Source organism: Xiphias gladius, chromosome 19 (genome assembly GCF_016859285.1).
Source record: "Xiphias gladius isolate SHS-SW01 ecotype Sanya breed wild chromosome 19, ASM1685928v1, whole genome shotgun sequence".
NCBI classification, from domain to species: domain Eukaryota; kingdom Metazoa; phylum Chordata; class Actinopteri; order Istiophoriformes; family Xiphiidae; genus Xiphias; species Xiphias gladius.
In genome coordinates this window covers 5,704,629-5,722,783 of record NC_053418.1, presented here as the reverse complement: position 1 = coordinate 5,722,783, position 18,155 = coordinate 5,704,629, and the positions used below count along the sequence as shown (strand labels likewise).

The 18,155-nt window shown below is 42.3% G+C and overlaps 1 protein-coding gene across 1 annotated transcript in view; it reads right to left on the bottom strand.

The window, feature by feature from the left end:
• Positions 1–929: 929 nt before the first annotated feature.
• nos1 (nitric oxide synthase 1 (neuronal)) overlaps positions 930–18,155 on the bottom strand; it is a 34,533-nt gene continuing 17,307 nt past the window's right edge. Inside the window, exons 11-28 of the mRNA XM_040155376.1 lie at positions 17,474–17,668; positions 16,866–16,951; positions 16,100–16,244; positions 15,108–15,212; positions 14,963–15,021; positions 14,728–14,844; positions 13,473–13,647; positions 12,913–13,051; positions 11,323–11,401; positions 10,891–11,084; positions 9,428–9,597; positions 7,956–8,166; positions 6,865–6,952; positions 5,685–5,806; positions 5,239–5,387; positions 4,506–4,700; positions 3,493–3,611; positions 930–1,907 (exon numbers count right to left, since the gene is read on the bottom strand). Coding sequence (XP_040011310.1) covers positions 1,892–1,907; positions 3,493–3,611; positions 4,506–4,700; positions 5,239–5,387; positions 5,685–5,806; positions 6,865–6,952; positions 7,956–8,166; positions 9,428–9,597; positions 10,891–11,084; positions 11,323–11,401; positions 12,913–13,051; positions 13,473–13,647; positions 14,728–14,844; positions 14,963–15,021; positions 15,108–15,212; positions 16,100–16,244; positions 16,866–16,951; positions 17,474–17,668 — 2,364 coding nt within the window. The 3' untranslated portion in view covers positions 930–1,891. The remainder of the gene's footprint in view (positions 1,908–3,492; positions 3,612–4,505; positions 4,701–5,238; positions 5,388–5,684; positions 5,807–6,864; positions 6,953–7,955; positions 8,167–9,427; positions 9,598–10,890; positions 11,085–11,322; positions 11,402–12,912; positions 13,052–13,472; positions 13,648–14,727; positions 14,845–14,962; positions 15,022–15,107; positions 15,213–16,099; positions 16,245–16,865; positions 16,952–17,473; positions 17,669–18,155) is intronic.

The window sequence follows — 18,155 nt, the reverse complement described above, 5'->3', positions numbered from 1 at the left end:
AAAAGAGAGAATAAATGTCGTGTACATAGGCAGAAGCAGAGAGTTAATGTAAGGCAAGAGGCAGAGGAGTTTTGATGCTGACAAACGAACATTTTAAAAGCTCAATAGTTGACCACTGGGCAAAGGTGACAGCTGCCAGATATTATCCGAGCAGCGCAGGGTGCTAAAACAGATCCTTTAGCTTCCCTTAACAAGGGGTAGTATATGGAAGTATAAGGAATAGTATAGTTGACATCTTGGGGAAAAAAGAGATCATTTGTTATTTTGCTGACGGTAAGATGAGAAGATCAATAAAGCTTTAATGTTTGTATGGTAAAAATGTGATGCTACAGGCCGAAGCGGCTTAGCTTAGCTTATCATGAAGACTGTAAAAACAGAGGAAATGTTATCATTTCAAGGATAGCAAAAGCTTTACTAGCACGTTATGTCTTGTTTGTTTAATCCGCACAAAAACCTAGCTAAGGCTGTGTTCAGACTGACTTTAGCTTTGTGTGAAAAAAGCGCAGCCCTCTCATTCATTTGAATGGAGCCAGTCCAGTCTGCCAACGCTGAACAAAACCTGAACCTGGTTTACCTCTGGAACCTGGTTCAGCTTTTTGCCATAATGCAACACATCATCCGGTGATCATCTTGACAAAATATAACTTCCCAGAGTTGTAAAATTCTGTCTCTTAATATTATTTTTAAAAAGTGCAGTGTTTTGGTGTTTGATAAACCTTCAGATTCACTGATCTGTTACTAAAACTGGACTTCCTGGATTGTATTTCATGTCTCACCGGTACATGAAAAAACACGCCCTAACCAACGCAACTCCTTGCATTGTGTTTTTAACGCCGGGCTGTTTTGGGTCTGAACGCCTGCTAACCGACTGCTGGCTGTAGCTTCATATAGACACGAGAGCGGTATCAATATTCTCATCTAAACGCTCAGAAAGAAAGAGAATAAGCATAGTTTCCAAAACGTCAGTATATGTTGAATAATCATCTATAATTAAATAAAACCTGAGAAACCCCGAAGAAGTTTTTATTTCCTAATAACTGGTTTATTTTAACATGCAGTGACACAGGTTCGGATTTCTTCTTTAGTGTCTGCCCTCCACGTTCCTATGAATCTTCTGTGGGTGGGCAAGTACCAGCAGGGACACGTGAGATTATGATGTTTAGAGAGAACGGACAGGCCACTAAGAAGAGAGCTGGCACAGAGGCGGATGCATTTTGATGGCTCGCCAGTGAGGAGCTGGGTAATATGTTTGTTGAGTCTGTGACAGAATCGCCGATTTCATAATTCAGGGTGACCTGTCAATACGCCAGTCCATCCGCATGCCTGTACATCTTTCATGTTGCAAACCATGTCTGAAACTACACCCTTTGATGTTAAAAAACAACAACAACAACAACAAAAAAACAGCCCAACATCCCAAAAAGATTTGATCAGCCCTGATTCTTTCCTAAAATGTAAAGTCGACTTAATCCACACATCAGAAATGTCTGTCTGTTATCAATGCCACACATTTCCTTGCAAATATAAAATCTCAATAAAAGCCTTTTTACTGTAACAATAACACAGAGTATATTATATTTGTTGAGTATATTCTTGTCTTGTTCATGCATTCACAATGAGGCAGGTCATTACACTAGGTGCACACATTATGAATCAAAATGATCAATTTGTAATTTTTGGAAGTATCATCAAACAAGCAAAACAGATTCTCAGAGAACAGAACATTTCCAACTTGCTACAGACAAAATTGCAGAGCCCAACAGAAACATTGGTATAAAAAAAAAGAAAGAAACCCATTTTTTACAGTACAAAAATTGGCACAGTATTCTTTAACCAGCGTTGCTGTGTCCTCCAGACCGGCTGTTGTCGGAAAGCCCCCTGATTCATAGACCTACGAGCAGAAAACCCTGAGAAAGAAAATGCGGAAAGAGAGACCGAAAGACAGAGAGACAGACAAAGAGCAACAGAGACATAGAAATAGAGATGTTATAGTCATTACTCATCCAACAAGCAAGGGCTGTGATGGCCAAATGTGAAATTCAAGTGACAATCCACACAGGAACCATCGTCTGTGATGCATTATGTTGGTACTTAATGAGCCATAGTGGCCATGTAGGGCCCTTGTTCTGCTCTCATAGCAAGGGTATATGAAGTGTTTAATCTTGAATATGCACAAATAACGACGGAAACAAAAACAGATATGGAACAGAGCCACTCGCTTTCACTCTAATCCTGTTAGTTTAAAGGCCCTTCTCCGAGGGTTTCCATGGTTACCCACTCTGTTTTCATCTTAAACTAGGGGTGAAAACACATCGGCGTCACCAACGACTACAGGTTGGTTGAGCTAGAGTTGGACTAGAGCTCCTCTGGTAATCTCGCGGGTTGGGATAAATCTCAATGAGCTGAAATATGAGCTAACCGGCTGGCAAATTTGAGTGGCAAAGAAGGATCTCTGATAAAAAAGATGGATAAATAAGAAAACACATCATAGAATCCCACACAGTTCAGCGGTGCAGCAGACAAGACGAGGGAATGATGAAATTTGAAGCCCATAAAAGCACTGGAACAAAAGTTGAACTGTCTCCTAATACACCATTGAAACAGAATAGCCAAAATGTTAATGTCTCAAACTTAGTGCAGCTAACAAAAGAGGCAACATGTGTGCTCTGATTTTGCAGCCTTGCTAAAATGAAATGATTATTCCAAAACAAAAGACTGGAGAAAAAAATTAATCTGTGGGCCAGATGGAACAATAAATTGGAAAGCTATTTGGTCCCTGGGCTGCTAGTTTGAGATCCCTCTTCTATGCTAACTATTACTCCATTTTACAAAGATTCAGCCTGTCAGTACTATGGAAAATTTGAAATTTACTGTGGATATTTATTGTCCCAAAAGGATGATTCCTGATTCTGGTCATCCTACGTTTTTTTTCATCAAAATTTCCCCTCGACTTAAACTGATTGAAATTCATGACCCATTCAGGATGAATCCTAATGATTCTGGCGAATCCCTGACCTTTCCTTCAACATCTTTACCCAAATTATCCATTTGTAAGGAAGAAATGCCAAAATCTACTGAGCAGGTTATTATAAAATGTATTGTGGTGGTCATTTGTGTCACACTAAAAGCCAAAATGTTGCATGCAAGATATCTGATACTCTATTAAGAATATTGCCATGAAACTTACTAGGCATATTGATATTGGCAATAAGATAAACCTTTATCGACCCTAAGGCCTCTCCTCTACTATTGACATTTCAAAAGTTCACAAGACTCGCTATTATTCTGGCCCAACCCACTGAGGTTTAACTACAAACTAATACTTTAATCTAATACTTTAACCAGTGAGAAGTTTTTTTTTCCTTTAAGTACAGGCCTACCTTGGAGAAAGGATTGCGTGTTTTTATATCCCCAATCTGCCCTTAGGAAAAGCCTTCAAGGGACAGCGCTTCCTGTGGAAAGTGCTGGAAATTCAAGATACAAACCACTTACTCATCTGAGTCCTTTTTGCTCTCCTCAATGTAGGCGATGGACTCTGAACGAAGCCGGTTGGTCACCTCATAGGTGCGTAGGGTGACACCAAAGATGTCCTCGTGGTAGCGATTCTCATCCTGGTAACAGTGAGATGATGAAGGTAAAGAGGGAGACAGAGAACGGGAGAATAGGTGAGATGGGTATTGCCTTATAGTTAGGTATGGCCTTTTCCTGTAGGAGACAAATAAAAAAACAAAATACTTGATGGTTTCAGATTCTTTTTTAGTTCACAACAGAAGTTATACTAGAAGTACTGAGAAATGGTTGAGCTATAAATTTCCATTCACACTGCATACAGATTATCTTCCTCTGTGCAGGGTTAAAGATCAGACGTCCAACGGTGTAACCAATGGCATGGAGGAAACGCAGGTAAGGCAGGTGAGCACAATTCAAAGTTGAATATACATTCTAAAGTATTACTATAGTATTTCTTTTCATTTTGTGTATGTTGTATTTTCTTCTTCATGCGATGTTGCACTACAGAATGGTGAATTGAACAGTTCTGAAAAACATCTCTTGATTTGTATACTACCCACAGGTAAGTTTGTTAATATTGAGCTTGGTGACGTGTAACATTGTTATTTTTTATCCTTTGTACCCCTTGAATTCACAAATGGGAATAAGTCAGTGGACAGTGTTTTTAAACCTCTATTTTTTCAGGGTTTTCTGACTCAACATGCCTTCTGTTTTTCAGCAGCTCCACGCCGAGCACCCGGTTACATATATTCAGGTGAAGGAGCTGTGTAGAAGAGCCTTGTCTGTTCGGCTGGCGTTGACTGCATTGCTCAATGGCACCTCTGCAATGGTGTAGATCACCTTTCATTCTCTATTTTCACAGTTCATCTAGGATTCAAACTAGTGACTCCCTAGTTCCTGACACTGCCATCACTCCAAGCTGCTTCGTGGGGTTTAATGGTGAACATCATGGTGACAACGCTGCACATTGAAACTGCACTGTTTCCCTCTCTTACCCGAAGCTTGCTGATGAAGAAGCCAGCATCCTCCAGGCTCATGTTGCCCTGCTGCTTGATGATCTGCTGGACAGTCTTGAGAACGTCTCCGGCCATCGTAACATCCCCACACACGTAGATGTGTCCTCCCTCCTCCCTCAGGCACTGGTACACCGTCTCTGACAGCTGCTCCCGCAGTACATCCTGTACATATTTCTGACAGAGAGGCAGAGGAGGAATGTTGAATGTGCATGAAAAAGTCAAGTGTGAGAAAAGTAGGCAAAGAAACAATGCGAGAGTCAGGAGACAACTGAAAGATAAGGGAAGAAAGTAAAATGTAGTTGAATTTGCAAACTGCAAGCTGAAAGACTGTTGCCAAGGACTTAATAAATATAGAGTATGAAAAATTAGACTCTGTATGTTATTTTCTTCTTTTAAATTCAGTTATTGAAGATCACTTTTCACAGGAACATCACTAAACAAAACAAGAATGATTCAGAACAGTAACAGAAAGGGGTTAGAGGACTGCAAACAACCAAATGATAAAGATTTTACCTGAAAAACGACAGTTGAAAGCCGTAAAATGGAAACACATGATGTGAATTGGAATGAGTGTACCTCAGAATATACCCACAGCTTATTTTTATTCAGCCCTTTCTCTACCCAGTGATTTTGTTTCAAACCCACACAGCAGTCCAAAGAGAGTTGTGACAAGCTGAATTTTCTGCAGTTATGGACAGTTCAGTGTTTGTACCTTTGGTTTGCCGGGTTCTCTGGAATAGGCCGTGTAGAGCTCCTTGAAAACTTCTTTGTTCTTGGCCTGGATGGTCTCCTCTTTGTAGATGTGGTCCATCTCAGACTGCCGACAACCAAACACCAGGATCATGGGGCACGATTCAATCCCTTTAAGAGGACAGGCAGAGTTACTTTGTTACTCTAAATGGAGACGTAGAAACGATATTCTTCTCATTTGTGTATTATCTAAATCAATGACAGGGATTTGATCAAACTTTTAGTACTCAGAGGTGCATATGAAAGCATCTTAACTGGAAGAACAAATTAATCAACTTGCCCTGGATATTCACATAAGCAGCCATGAAATTGAAGATTCAGTCTACAGGTTCATTTGCAGCAATCCACCACAAAGCTTCTCTATAATGTAGTACAAAAATATCTTCAAGTAATGAGTAAAAAACCAACCTTTGTGTTCAAGTTCATATAGTCTCTGTTGCCAGAAGCTTCTGAACGGGGCGATACCTGTTCCTGGGCCCACTAGGATACAAGGTGCTTGGTTGTCTTTGGGAAGTTGGAATGATGGTGCACTAAAAGAACAACCAAAGAAATAATGGACGACAAATGGACAAAACAATAAATAAATGAGGTAGAACGATTGTAAAATTCACTTAAAGTATTAGTTTGACATTTTGGGAAAGAGGCTTATACGTATTTTTGCGAAGAGTTAGACCAGAAGATCCATGCCACTTTCATGTCTGTATGCTAAATATGAATGTACTGTTAGCAGTCGGTTAGCTTATCTTAGCACAGCGACTGGAAACAGAGGGAAACCGCTAGCCTGGCTCTGTCTAAAGGTAACAAATTCTGCCAACCAGCTCACTTCCAAAGCTCAGTAACTGACCTGTATCGCTTTGTTTCGTGTAAAAACATGTGACCGGACTATTTCTTGGACCAGTTGCCTGGCAACAAGTGCGGGCACAAGTGAGAAACAGTGTCCTAATTAGTGAGCTTTAGAGGTTCTGGTAGTCAGATTTTTGTTACCTCTGGACAGAGCCCAGCTGTTTCCCCAGTTTGAAGTCTTCATACTTGAGGTATATGGTTAAATATGCAGAGTTAGATTTATGTGTTATCATAGAGGCCCTAGATCGGGGGGGGGGGGACTGAGAGGGGGGCTCGCATTCTGGAAAGGGAGGTAACACTCTATGATTAAAACATATGTTGGTGACGTGGCCTAGGAAGACAACGGCCTTATTTAAGAGTCGGTGGTCAAGGCTGAGTTGGAGAGTGGTTCATCGGCTTCACACCCTCTCACAAACAGATCTGCAAATGTTTGATTTGACGCTGCACTTCTTTGTAATAAACCTTTATATGCAATCAAGACGGTGTCAGCGGAGTCTCCTTCATCCTCTTCACATCATCATCACCACCTATCAAACTACATTTTAAGCTAAGTCAGCCAGCTGCTGGTGGTAGCTTCATATTTAGCGGACAGACATGCGATAGGTATCACTCTTCTAATCGAACCTCTCGGCAAGAAAGCAAATTAGATTATTTCCCAAGATGTTGACGTTTTCCTTTGACATGCCACAGTATTCATTCATCTGAAATTCTGCAAAATTCCTTTGAAAAACACAGCGGTATTTACCCTCGGACAAAACATGGCACCATCTCCCCCTTCTCTATCCTGTTGAGCCACGATGAACACACTCCATGGTGGATTGGTCCCTCTCCATCTGAAAAGGGTTGATTACTAAACAAACACTTTACCTTTTTCTCTCCCCTCTGCCTCCCACTCTCTCTAAGTGCAGAAACTAAAAGGAGAAGTGTATATGTCCCTAACATGCTTTACAAGGCGAGGGCCATTTCTCTCTCTCTCTCTCCCAAGGGAAATTACAGTAATTCAACCACTTCTTATACAATCATATTAACATGTTTGCACAAGTATACATTACATGCGTGAGAGAAAATAATAGTGAGCAGCTTCTGGTAGTGCTTGCTGGTTACTTGAAAGCGTTAGAGAATGGATGCTAATTGCAAAGGTCGAAATACTGTATAAGAGCCTTGTAATGTACTATGTACTAACATTAACACTAAAATTGAAACCTGAATAGGTAATGCAGTTCATATACTGTCATACAGACTGGTATACCTGCATTGTTTTCTCTCATTTTATGTTTTTGTCCATATCTCTAAATAGAATCTGTTTAGAGATACGGAATCTTCCTGAGGTGTTTCTAAATCTATGCTGTAATTACAGTTGTGGTCCAGCTACCGGCTGGACCACAACAAAGCACACCGGCTTTCCAAGATAACTTCCAATCAATTTTCTTTTCAGAGAGGCTGAGTCATTTGACTTTTCGAGTCTATGCAGCAACCTTGAAAGAGCCACAGCACAGTGCATTTTATCTATGACATAAACTCAACCAAAGCAAAGTATATAAACAAGATATGTACTTTTTGGAGTAATAACTTACTGCTAAATTCTATTAGTAGACGCCACTGGGTCAAAAAGCAAAGCCACAGCAATTTTACTGTAATGTAAAGGAAATGGCCATGACATGCCAAAAAGAGACCAATTTCAGAATTCATCCTCCCAGTCAGCAGACTGGACCATAACAGCTGAAGCTACATATACACAGCCTTAAAATCCAGCAAGAGATGTTACCTAATGCTCTGCTTGGTTAGAGCAGCTCTTGATCTTAAGAAACGAGCCCCAGCTGAGTAGAAGGTCCTTACCTCTGGCACGGTAAGAGACCACAGCGACGGTGAGGTGGATCTCTCCTGGGTGCAGCTCTGGAGAGGAGCTGATAGAGTAGTAGCGAGGCTGCAGCAGGGGCAGCTGGGTTAGCAGCAGAGTGGAGGGCATCTGGATCGAGGGGAACTCCTCAAGCACCTCCACCAGAGTCGGATTGTTGTACCACTTCCACTCCTCATACTCCTGCAAGCCCTGGGATGTCAAAGAGAAAGACAAGGAAAAGTACAAGCGGATATTTATCAGATTTGATTTTTGTCTTGGTGAGTTGTTGAATTTTTTGTTGTTGTCCTAATTAAGAAACCAAAGTAACTGCCACACCACCAGGAAAAAAAAAAGGATGGCCTTCTCTTTTAGATCTATAAATGTTTCTGACTGGAGAGCAGGAGGCAGCCACAAGCAGAGCCATTCACCATTCACTGCCCAACTGTTTTCGTGTGTCATCGCTGACATTTTGATGTGATGAATTTAGAGAACTGCCACCAGGCTAAAAAACTTTGATATGCTCCCAAGTTTCGCTTTGTTCTCAAGTTGCTAATGAGCAACACAGTACCCATTAAGAAGTCCGGTGTGGTCTCCATGCTGAGCCTGAAGCACTATCTGAAGGACCGTACAATTTTAACAGCAAATGTTCTTTTGGGCCTGGGTCTTCAACCTTGATAAACAGATGGGGTTGTGGGACTCTTGAGTTTTGTTTAATCAATTCTTCTTTTCGTGTTTTTGAAAACAGAACGCACTAATAAAAGAGACAAGACAGCTTGACTCTTCTCCAGTGCTTGTTATGAAAATCTGTGGACATAAAAAGAGGATTAGAAAAGTCAGAGAAACCCTGTTTTTAGTCTTGAAATGAGCTTGAGATTAAGCACATACAAAAATAAATATGATCTGCAGTGCTGATTCTACTGTACTGTTTCTTTTGCTGAATTCAGAAGCCTTCCATCTTTTCCTCCTGCTTTGGTGACAATGATTCGCTGTATGAGCATATGAGTCACTGCTTGGCCTCAGCCAGCCTTTTCCACACATTGACAAAAATGGAGAGTGAATTGTGGGAGGCACTGCAAGGGGGGATGGCTCTGGGTTCATCAACGGCTTTAATTTGGCGCCAGCTCACTCCTACTGTATGTATTTCCATCAGCGCAAAGTGCATCAAATCAGCTTTCAGACACAAAAAACTATCTCCCATATTTTGATAGCAAACATGGTGCATGTGTTGGTTACTGTTGTGCCTTAAACACATGGTGACTTTTTATAGAACTGTGCTTTGAAAAATGTCTGCATACATTTGGTTTTCAAATGGCAAAAAGGCAGAGAATAATTTTGGATGTAGCCTCTGCGCATACATCACAAGTCCCCTATGTGACGGGTCACAACCCAAGCTAAGGGCTCAGTGCAGCAGCAGCTCAAAAATTCTAAGGGTTAGTGTTAATGATAATGCCGAAAGACTAAGCGAATTTACCTTACTGAGGATCTCTAGTTTCTTTTTCTGTTTGTCATGAGTTGCCAGAGCAGCAAACTGCTGGAGCAGCACGGGGCTTGGTGGTGTGGTGATGTCCAGACAGTACTGGAAGGCCTGGTAGATGGTGCAGGGAGGGATACGAGTCTCATTTGTCCAGTTACTGATTACACCTGCAGAAGAAAGTTAGAGGTTCATTAATTCATATTTTATATGAACAGTATCCAATTGACTATGTCTAACATCAAACGGAACGCTTATAATAATAAACCCACAAATAATTATCACCCAACCCTGCAGTTCCCCTCAGCTCGGCAGTGCATTTTAGCTTCTTTTAGCTCTTTGATTTGTTTTTTTTTCCAGCCTGCAGGCAGCCGTTTGCAATGAATACGCACTGATAAATCCAGCGATCGCAAACCTGCCCGGCACCAAACTGCAGACACAGTGGAGCATTTACCGCCAAAGAGCCAGGAGCAGGTTGAGACTAAAACACGTGTCAGTGTAAAATGTAAAAGACATGTGGAATGTATAAATACGCAATTGTTTGCTAACATGTTCTCCACAACAACTTCAAACAGTGTGTTCACAGTGTGGTCCGCTGCCCCCAAGTGGCCAAAACAAAGCTACACCTGTTATATTAGCCCAGAGCCCATTTTGCCAAATTTGCAACATGCAAGCTGTGCTTTGGAGCCCGAGATCGTTTCCTCTCCTGTTAACTTCACACTAAACTAATCCAAGCAAACTCTATACTTTCCATCCATGCACGAGCATGCGAGAGCCCTGCAGAACTTACAAATGTCTTTGTAAGTTCTGTTGTGAGCAACAGTCATTCGTGGCACATGATTTTTGACACCATTTGCAATCCGCAGGTGAACTGTGCTTGCAAGTCACCTATGTGAAGCAGGCCTGTGTATCACAAAGAGAGGCTGTACTAACCGAAATTCTCTTGTCTAGTACAAATGCTGCTGACTGACAAATCAAAACGTAAAGAGACCTTCCGCGATAGGACATTGTCTTTTTAAATAAAGCTAGATGCTGTGACATTAGAGCTGTTGCCTCTCATATGCATTTTGCCTTTTCTCTTGGAATTTGAAACATTTCAATCCGACTTTCATTCAACCAGGAAGTCTCTTGAGATACATTAAAGCAGTGAGTTACACTAGCTATTACCAAGAATGGCTTACTTAAAAGGTAAACTTTGATTAGGCACACCTACCGTGCTTAAGAAAACACCTTGTTTTCGCGGTCACCACCACTGTTTGCCGACATGCAGCTTCCCAGAAAAAATGTCTGGGCATAGATACCTCACTACAGTGTGACTTCATGGTGCAGGCCGAGGCAAGACAGACTGTGTCTTATTCATGTTTCGATTTTGGCACGCTGCCCAGATTTTAAACTGCGGCACTCCTGCCTGCACGCCTACTGTACAAGTAAAGTAGAGTGACGTTCCTAATAGCATCACTCACCCAGGGCAGTGTTCCTCTCCTCCAGGAACTCCACTTTCACAATTTGATTGACAGGTGGAGCGTCCTCCAGTTTATCTATGAGAGCTGTAACCAGGTCCTCGTGGTTGCCAGGGAAGATGCCCAGATGGTCGCCGGGCTGGTAGCTCAGGCTGTCGTGGTTGTTTGTGTGGAGCCGCACAAATATGGTGGAGCGACTGTAAAAGAGATCAGAGATTCAGGGAACAGCGCGGCGCCGTTTTCAGTCTGTTCCATTTAGTCCACACACCACGGTAAACAGAGTGAAGGAGTTGGACACCAGAGGAGCGCGTTAGATCAATTCAACATTATTTCACAAATCATACCAAGTCATACCAAAATCGAAAAACATGTTTAATGTACCAACATGTTTTATTTTTTCCTGTGAAAGTGTTTCAAGTGTAAGTATATACTTACTTGGATTTGGGACTCTGTAAGTTTTGAGATTCTAGCATCTTTGCCCCATAAACCCTCTTCTTGTGAATACTGTATAATGCTGTTGGCAGACAGAAACAAAATTACACCACATGCCTGACATTTACATTATTTAGGGACTAGTTTAAAATTATATGTTTATCTACAGACCTTGATCTTGTGTTTATTAAAGGAACAGCTGACTATTTTGGAAAATAAACTTATTTAATATATTTCTGCTAGTTAGAGGAGAAGATCAATACCTCTCACTGTTTGTACATTAAAGATTCAAGATTCAATAATTTATTACCATTTTAATGAAACATTTATTGGAATTCGTCTCAGTGTGTGCTCCCGGAAGACCAAAGATACAATAGAAATGCGCAACAACAATACAATACAAATAACACAACAGCATAAATATATCCAAAGCACTGTGTCGAAATAGATAAAACATCAGAATAAGCATATAAAATGCTCTCACGGAGTAAATGAACCATATAGTACCAGGTGCATTAACAAATCTGCTAGGGGGACAGAGTTAATTTGAGTTCATGGACTGAACTGATGATACAGAGTTAAGGGCCCTCACTGCCTCGGGATATGTGCTGTTACGAAAATGAGTAGTTCTGCTCTGGAGCCAGGAGGTGAGTAGCTTTTTCTTAGAATAAAGACTAGAATCACTGGGTGGTTCGTATAGTTTTTGAGGGAGTATAGTGGTGTATCTATATCTTGGCAAACAACATCTGGGCACACTGACTGCTCAGGGTCTTGTTGCCGGGAGAGACGCTGCACAGATCGTTTGTTACACCGTATAACTCTGAAGCCACAACCAGTCATTTATACATTTCTATTTGTGTACAAATTAAACAAACAAGATACAGCATCTTAATTACAGAGCTTTAGATGTGACGGAAGGTTAATTTTTGAACTTTTGAGAGATTTTGCGTTTCTATAGAAGAATAATATACACCCAGTGGCTAGTTTAGTAGCTACACCAAGCTGAAACTAATGCAGTATTATACAACAGTCCTGCAATAAATCCTCCCTTCATGAAGGCGTTAATGTTCAGTTTTTGTTGTTTATTCAACTGTATGATCTTTTTGGAAGATGTAGTTTATGGCGCTGTGAACTGTATTACGCTATCCTGACAGGTGTTTCTATTATTTTGTCAACGCCGTGTATATCAACAAGGGTAGGCTAAATAACAGAGACATCTCTCTTAAGCCACAATCCGCAGTTCACAGTCCATATCTTATTTCAAGTGCTATAATTACCATATAAATTTATGCAAATTAGGTAACAGAGCCCCTGTTCTACCTGGTCCAACATCTTGGACTCTAGAACTCAAGACTTCTAGAGTAGAAAGGTCTCGAAGTCCCATTATAGTTTTTCATTCCACAACAGAGTCAAAAATCTCAGCTCCGGGTGATGTAATGGCTAAGTCACTGGTCTTGATGAATACGTCTCCCGTCCCTCTGCAGGTTTATTATGGTCATTTTGTTCCACAGCGATTATTAGCACTTATTTCCCTTTTAATGTCAAGAAACCATCAACAAGGCACCGCTCAGTTCCCGCAGGATTACTATTTACCTTCTGTGAGGGCCGGGGCCTCGGCCGTGTATGTCAAGCGGAACTTGCTCTTCTTCCAGCTGCGGTCGTTGCTGATCAAGGAGTCGTTGGCCTTCTCAATGTTCACATCATCGCCAACGCAGAACACATCACAGGCAGCCTTGACATGCGGGAAAGAGCTCCACCGTTATTCAAAGCATCCCTTCACACCTGCAGCGGCGGTTGAGCATCACACAGCAATAACAAAGGATTTGGAGATTGATCTCCTGCACACCAAGTAGGACTGCCTCCGCCAGGTCAAGGTCATGCATGGCCATACAACTTCAAAATGTCACCTTGACTGTTGGGGTTGTTTTAAAGAGGTGAGAGGACTTAATTTAGGTGAGAATTTAATTAATGTTGTTGTGGTAGCGCAGAAAACCGGGGACCATATTAATGTCAATGTTAATTAAGCCATGAGAATCATGAACTACAGGGAAAAAATGGTGTGTATGGTGTGCCTGCCCATTCCGTCAACACGCCATTATGATTGGAAAAATGAACTAAACCAAGCCCAAAGGGTCTTAGTCCAAGAAACTGACCTTAAAAACCTTCTTGGCCCAGGTTCTGAATGACTCCTCCTGGCCACACAGCTCATCTCCTTCTCCCATGCGTAGGATGCGCTCCCCCCCTAGCTCTTCAAACAGCGTGTCCACAGCGTGGGCAAAGGCGCAGAAGTGTGGGTAGGCCCTGGAGCCAAGGCCAAACACTGAGAACCTAAACAGACACACACACACACACACACACACAAAGACAGAGACGGAGATAGAGAGGCAGGTGGTGTTAAAAATGAAAAACTCCAACATACACATTCACACTCTGCCGCCACCGAGCCCACATCAGAAACCTGCCCTCTCTTCCCTCTCAGAAAGGTCCAAACAGTTGAAAACAGCTGATGATTTATGAATACTCGTCCTGCCTGGGTTTAGATAGATGTAAACATGAAATAGATCAGTCAAGTCATCCTTCTGCTGCTTTGCCATAAAGCAGTCAGCCCACATCAGATTCAAGTTTGAGCAAAATCTCTGTCGTCTCCTCCTCTTTAACAGATCAGCAAACTGTCCCCTGCAAAAAGATTTGTCCTCCCACAAACAGTTTTACAGGCAAAGACATCCACTCTCTCGCAGAGTATGTACTTAATAAGTTAAGCATGATGTCAGCACGTTATAAAACTACAAACTGTTTTAACATTTGTATTTTATATCAATGTGTTTACAGGGGGAAAGTATCTTGGACTTGTTTATCAGTGATGATAAATTTTGTTGGTAAATTTACCTCCAAAATTGTTACTTTTTACATTAGTTACAAAGCTACACAAGACCAAAAGTGGTTACATTTGAGTACAGTTACTCTAATTATTAATTTACCCCATCTCTACCGCGCCTCTATATAGTATGTATCAATTTTCATCATTAATCATCCAATACATCAGTGTTGAAACTGACTGTCGAGGTGTTTGTGTCCCAGAAAGCACCGATTTTGTGCTTAAGTCATATACAAGTCTTGGTTCAAATCGGGCTAAGTTGTGCTGAAAAGTGAAAGTTTTCCAGGCATTAAAGTTATGTATAACCAAAGTTCCAGCAGCGTTTCAAAGACTACAATGGCTATGGTCCCAACTTCATTACGATTTGTTGACGTGACCATTTTTTACCTTGACGTCTACACCTGTTCTCACCTGCAAATCACGAGCTCATTGCTTTCTGTGACACTTTGAATAGCACTTTTTTTAGACAAGCACAGTCACAGAAACCCCTCACGACTGTTTGGTTTGATTTGATCCGGTGTGATTTTGTTTACCTGACATTAGCAAGTGGTCCGGTGCTCTCAAAGTTGATTCTGGTTTCGGGCTCATCACTGGAGGACTTGCGAGTGTCAGAGTAGGAGGACACGCTGTTGAAACGGACCTTGTAGCTCCTGGACGGGAAGCAAAAGCAGAGAGATGAGACCCACGGTTGCACAACTCAAGGGACGAATAAGATGGAAACTGACATGCACGACCACAAACACATGCGGGCCGACGGACTAAACTCACTTTCTGTCCTCTGTGTTGGATGTTGGGTGGCGCATCTCCATTAAGGCAGCTCCAAATTTCTACAGCAACAAAAGGACAACTGTTGGCAATGGGTGCATATGTCCTGTGCTTAATTAGCTAGAGTTTTTAAATACAACACATATACCTCTCCATTTTCAGGTGGATCGCCATTGCCGAAAGTGCTGGTCACCACCAACACCAGCGTCTCGTGCTCCAGGTCCACCACATCGTATTCATCCATTGACATGACCTGCAGGGAGAAAGAGCATTATGCCGAGTGAATCTTAGCCTCCACTCACATGGTGTGGTCTTTATCTCACTCGCGTCTCCTAGACACACACTCCGAACGACAGATGACTTGAGCATGTAAATTCGGGCTGAACACACAGCCGCTGGCAGAGGAGGAGGTTGTAATGACCACTCTTTCCTCGCCGCTAACGAGATGATAATATGCTGCTGCCACACAACGAGCATCCGTGGTGCATTACCACTCAACATGATGGTGTTTGTCTGTCACGGGCCGCACTTGCATTTCACACACACACACACACACACACACACACACACATGAACAGACACACGACCAGAGGCGTGAAGAAAAAAGAGGCTTTAGCCCCACGACAACAAAGATTTGCCCCAGGCGTTTGCATCTGCCCTGCGATCCATCTACACACACCCACTCTCGGTCACACACACATCCACACACTTGCATGCATGAATCTCTTCTTGTATGATTGATTGCACCGGAAAAACTGGAAGGGAAAGTAAGTTATGACCTGGAGGAAAAGCACATAGTGTATGATTGAGAGCAGCATGATTTGCTTTTTTTTTTTTCCAAACAGATTTGAGCAGCCAGGGGTGCTGCAGGATCTTGTCTTAAACTACTGCACTGCTCAACGCTTCGCTGGTTAAATCTTGCTTCCGTCCCGTGGCACTTTACTGCATGAGAGACGACAGAAAGACACACTTTCTTCTTCTACCCTCTTATCGCCTGTACTCAGCTGGCATGTGCTTGGCTACGTCAGTCAGAGAGCAATGTAGCAATGATGTCTTTGAATTCCTGCTTCTTCCATTAGATGTTGGTACAACTCCTGTTCAACTTTCGGATGAGATGACGCAAGGTGGGGGCAAGCGTACCTTAGCGTCGAATGCGTGCTTGAAGATTTCACAGAGAGTTTTGGCATAATCCTGCGATTTGCCCGTCTCTGTGGCAAACAGTATGGTGGCTTTCACCCTCTTGGCCATGGCCTGGCCCATGAGCTTGGCCGAAAACTTCACAGCCCTGCAGAGGTGAAGAAACAAACAGTGAGAGAGTGAGATGCACAGAACACAAAGGACAAGTAAATGAAACATTCAAGGACAAGTGATTCGAGGGCGCAGTTTGCAGCCTTAAATCCTCTGCCAGACCGGAAGGTTCTTTCATGCTGATACGTCTGGTAAAACGTATCTTAACTGGCAAGGGAGAGTCGTGTGTTTCACTTCAGCACGCAGCTGACATTATGTCAAGGTAGCGGATGGGTGACAATTGTGATTACCTCCCTTGTCATATCCTCGAGGCAATTATATTAATAGCAGAACACACGAGCGCGAGTGCATGCGTACAAAGGCAAAACACTGACAGAGCTCTGATTACTCCCTGAGGGGTTGATTGGATGAATTTACCGCTGAGTGCACCAGCTTCCTTCTCATGTGTGTAACTTCTGTCAGGAAAGTGATTACTTGTTTGGCCTTAAATTATCATACACACATCCTACAGCGTATTATCTTTGACATTTAAGGCTGCAATTTATTTATATCTCTATAAATGCGGGTAGAAGAAAAGGAGAAACCAAATCACTACATCAACAAAAACAATCGCATTGCATTGATTTTGCCTAAGATTTCTGTGTGAGTGCACACTCACTTGGCAAGCTTCTTGAATCCTATGGCTCTCTTCTTTGTGGGCGTCCCATTGACTCCTCTCCACACGTGGGTATTCCATGGATCGGGCTTCAGCATCAAGGAAAACGAAATGGGGTTAAGAGGTGGTCTTTGTGTAAGGTTAAAATACCTTCCAAGATACCATCAGATATCATCAGTAATATTAAGTGTTTTCCAGGAGTTACTTGGCACAGAGGAGCTTTCATTCACCTTTTTCTGTGCAATCTTTCCTTCAACGTGCCTCCTCTACTTTTGCTCCAGGTAATGATTTCGAACTTTAATTTTCTTTAATGACTCCCTTAATATAATTTGGCAGCCAACCAATTTGTAAACATGAGCGCATGTCTATAATTTTTTTGATGGCCTCAAAAACTCACATACACAAAAACACAACATCCCATGAATTGCATTATGGTCTACTGAAGCTAATGTCAGGGCAGATAGTAGCATCTCTGCCTATTTTATGGTGAATTCATCCTGTGGGAAAAAGTGAAGCTATAAAGCACTATAAGCACTTGATGTTTTAGATTTTCCAGATTAGGATTTTTTTTTTTAATATGTTCTTCCTGATCACATCGCCGCTCTTCTCACCTGGTACTCAAAGGAGGGGGTGAGGCGGTAGTTGAGCATCTCTTGGTGGAAAACCGGTGTGATACTTCCCGACATGGGAGGCACAATCCACACCCAGTCTCCTGGACAGCCGCCTCGCACCCGATACTCGTTCTCCATGTGCTTCATGAAAGACTCGGTAGCTGAGTGATGGTCTACTATGGTGACTTTGCATGACTAAAAATAGGAAGCACAATAAGAAAAACATGTCATTTATGTATTTTCTTTTATACTGGTCCAGTGTTTCATTAATATTCATGATGAAACGTAACCACCACAACTTGCGCTTTCCACACTGCGCTGTGGTGATTCGGGCTAGTGCGACAGGGAGGGAACCCTACCACGCACCCACAAACAAATACGTGCACGCAAACACAGTAATGTCCCCGTTAAGCAGTCCAACACAGGCTGTCTGCGAGCGCATGAGCAGCAGCTGGCCAATTCACTCGGCAGAGTTAGCACTGGGGAAAAGGTAGACCCACCTACCCACCTCCCCTAATGGAACGTCTCCTACTTAGCTAACTTCTTTGGCAAGGGCAGTAGAAATACGGTAGGAGTAACCGAATTGAGTTCAGGTGAACCATTCCGAAGGTCCATGGTAATTACTTCATGGCCAAGCTAAAGGCTAAAGCTAAATGGGTATTAGTTAATCCTGTTAGGCTGG